The 3,285-nt window shown below is 40.3% G+C and overlaps 2 protein-coding genes across 2 annotated transcripts; both read left to right on the top strand.

The window, feature by feature from the left end:
• Positions 1 to 447: 447 nt before the first annotated feature.
• VTP21DRAFT_9697 (mitochondrial 37S ribosomal protein mS29) lies at positions 448 to 1,944 on the top strand (the record flags this gene model as incomplete). Its single annotated transcript, XM_069400672.1, has 7 exons — positions 448 to 735; positions 846 to 1,101; positions 1,176 to 1,268; positions 1,338 to 1,506; positions 1,582 to 1,593; positions 1,660 to 1,756; positions 1,822 to 1,944. 7 exons carry the CDS (start codon positions 448 to 450, stop codon positions 1,942 to 1,944), a joined length of 1,038 nt encoding a protein of 345 aa, XP_069245471.1.
• An 81-nt stretch (positions 1,945 to 2,025) lies between these two features.
• Positions 2,026 to 3,140, top strand: VTP21DRAFT_9696 (uncharacterized protein; the record flags this gene model as incomplete). Its single annotated transcript, XM_069400671.1, has 3 exons — positions 2,026 to 2,445; positions 2,512 to 2,753; positions 2,819 to 3,140. 3 exons carry the CDS (start codon positions 2,026 to 2,028, stop codon positions 3,138 to 3,140), a joined length of 984 nt encoding a protein of 327 aa, XP_069245470.1.
• Between the last annotated feature and the right edge of the window lie 145 nt (positions 3,141 to 3,285).

The raw sequence follows: 3,285 nt of genomic DNA, 5'->3' as shown, positions 1-3,285 counted from the left end.
TCGGTTGACCAAACGCGCGCACTTCTTCGCAATCAACGGAACCGTCTCAGCATCCCAACTCGCTCAACTCTATTTGTGCAAGTTATTTCCGCTGCACGGGATACCCAAGTGCATCGTGTCAAATAGAGATTCAAAATTCACCTAAGTTATTGGCCCTCAAAGACTGCTATAATTCTGGAGATTTATATCTAAATAGTCTGGTACAGTCAAATCTCATAATTCTTATTTCTATATTTTTGATCCCGTCTGAATTTTTTGTGGAAACCCATTTTTCGGCGCCCTGTATGACGTCACAAATATTTTGGTGACCTCAAATGCGGTTCCAATTCTTTTAAACTTTAAATGGCGCGAATATTAAATATTCGCGCCATTTGCATGCTCGAATCGTTTGTTGGGTATTTAAACATAAAATGTGTATCATAAACTGAAGATTGGTACATCGATAATATGAATACTATGTCGGGCTTGCAGAAGCGAAAGGGATTCCTTAAAGGCGAAAGAAAACAAGTAACAAAAAAACTCCGTTCGGAAGTTGATACATCCGGTATCGAAGATGGTGAAAGTAGCAAAAGTTCCATATTTAGTGATGCTACCCAGGATACGATTAACAGTAATTCTCTGGCTGGTCCTTCCCATACCGGTTTCCGCGCGAATGATGAGAAATCTGAGGATGATACCGATTTCAAAACTGATCATTTTGAAGATGAACCTTTTCCACATCTGGACACAGACAGGGTACCTTTCAGCTTGCTCGATATTAATGACACGGTGGATATGCTTTTGCCATTAATTTGCACAATAATAATTGAAGACTAATAATTATATTTCTTTATATGGATTGACAGACACAGCACACACGGGAACATGTTAATCACATCATTTTACTTGACACTTCCTTGATGCCGGATGGCGCACCAACGGGAGTTTTTCATGAGATGATGTTGCGTGATAATTATCCTCATGTTGACCCATCAACTTTGAATGTAATCCAGATGCCATTTCTCATCCGGAATTGTGCTCTCGCTCAATTAGAATTTTTCAAGGATTTGAGGGGTGTATTTGACAAGTTAGGATGGTTTGGCAATGTTGGCAAGGTTATCAGTGAGTAATCTGGTGGAGGAATTATCTCCTTTTTCTGAATACCTGCTGATGCTAGCCATCCATCATTTGTTTAGGGGGATCTGCTGGTGCCGGCAAATCATATGTTCTTTATCATGTCGTTAACTTTTGCCGGGCTTCAGGATGGCTTGTTTTATACATTCCACGAGGTAAGTCATCAATTTATTTTCATTGATCGCTAACAAAAATTAACTTGTATCTTTATGTTTATTGTTCAGCGGGAAAACTAGGTCAACTTTCACAGGCAGCCGCTGCTAAAACTATTTTGATGAATTTTTTGAAGGCTGAAAAAGATAAACTTGAGAAAATCAAGACCGATAAAACTGTTAATGAGCCCATATCTCGATATTTTGGCATCAACGAAGAGCAAAGTCAAAATCTATCTCTGTATGATTGTATTAATAACTGCATCAACAAGAATCCAATTAGAACTCTGGAGGTGATTTGTGATGTTTTTCTTAGTGCACAGCTTGAGTGAGTCCATCTCTATTGATTCCACAGAATGATTACTTTGCTCATACTGTATCTTAATTTTTGCAGTTATCCGGTTCTCGTTGCCGTCGATGAATGGAATGCCAGGTGCTCTCCCAAATACGTGAATAACAAAGTGTTGAATCTCTTTACCAAAAACAAGCTGGTAAGTCTTTCGTAAAGGATGTATCTTAATTATTATTAATGCAGTATGTATGTTTCTGCTTCTAGCGTTCGGGATTTTGGCTTTATGCCATTTCCTCTTCTTTTGTTCCATATGAAGAATTCCGGAATGCCGATGCACAGACGATTATGATTGACATTCCATCCTATGACATGAATTCAGTTCCATAATGAAATGCCAACAGCATTTTAAACGACTTCCGGAAGGTATGGTTTAGCTTCGGATGGTGTCTGCAGAAATTGCCTCGCTTCATGTTTAACTATTTCTTAGTTGTTGATGCCAATCAGATTCGATATCATTCCGGACTTGTCCCGCGGATGATATTTTTTTGGTGTGAAGCCTGGCATACGCGTTTGGACACTCCTCTCAGTAATATCCGTGATGACACCGGCGGGTTTTACGATCGAGCTACCGAGTTTTACAGGAGCAAAATCAGGAAAACTCTTGAACGTGCAGAGAAAATGGACCTCTTAGCACGGCGAAAAATTCATGACTACGCGGCAGCAGTTGCTACAAATATGTCACTGGGGGAACCACCGTCGCAATGGAAAATCACCGGTTTGTTTGTCCCTAGATCACAAGCAGGAGTCTGGGTATATGTCTGTCCTCCCGTGATCAGGGCCTTCGTCCAGTATATGGCGGAATCGTATCAACCATCTATTGATTTATTGGTAGGCTCACTAAATTGTTTTTATATTTTTTATGCTTGTGTGTTTACAAATTCTAATTCACGTTAGTTGGCGGATCCAGCTCTCAAATGGCGAGCATTTGCGCTCCTGATTACTTTGACCTTCAGGCCGCAAAAGCGCATCGATATCCGCTTTAATAGCAGAACTCTCATGGGAGAACCACAAGATAAAATTTGGAATATTACCCTCACTCAAACAATCGAACAGACTTCGACTTTGAATGCCATACCGGCCTTGGAACCGGGGACTCTAATGATTCTGGAAAGGGACACTCGGTCGCAGACCTACTGGCATATTCGACAGACTGCGAACTATACTTTATCCAAATATCCTTGTCACCATACAACGAACACAGGTCCAAAGTCACTGATCTCAAAAAACGACTCATCAAGAAAACGAAGAATACATGTACGAGGAATAATATGTCAATTATCGAATACTATATGTCTCTTTGCCTGACTAAAGAAAAAACTCCGCGGTTTCCAAATTTCGCATCTCTGAAGCTCGAACTTGATAAGACTCTGCCTGAAGGTGTCCACTATCTGTATATCACGACAAGCAATACTTGGATGACAGAAAGGTGCCTTGTCCGTGGCCACTCAGTTACCCTTATATCGCGTGCAGATCTCCCTCTCCTGATGGGCTCGAATTGGGTTGTATATGAAAATAGGCTCTGATGATTGCAGTTATCTTGGTCATTCTGGTGCAGCTCAAGAATTACAAATTACAATGTATTGGATTTTAATAAGAATATACTGAATAAAAAGGAAAGAAGACAGGCAGAAGGGATAACACAACTCAAACACACCAAAGAACTCAAGT

The sequence above is a fragment of the Calcarisporiella thermophila genome, assembly GCF_041956535.1.
Source record: "Calcarisporiella thermophila strain CBS 279.70 unplaced genomic scaffold VTP21scaffold_57, whole genome shotgun sequence".
Taxonomy (NCBI): domain Eukaryota; kingdom Fungi; phylum Calcarisporiellomycota; class Calcarisporiellomycetes; order Calcarisporiellales; family Calcarisporiellaceae; genus Calcarisporiella; species Calcarisporiella thermophila.
The sequence above is the reverse complement of the archived record's forward strand: the minus strand, read 5'-3'. Positions and strand labels throughout refer to the sequence as shown.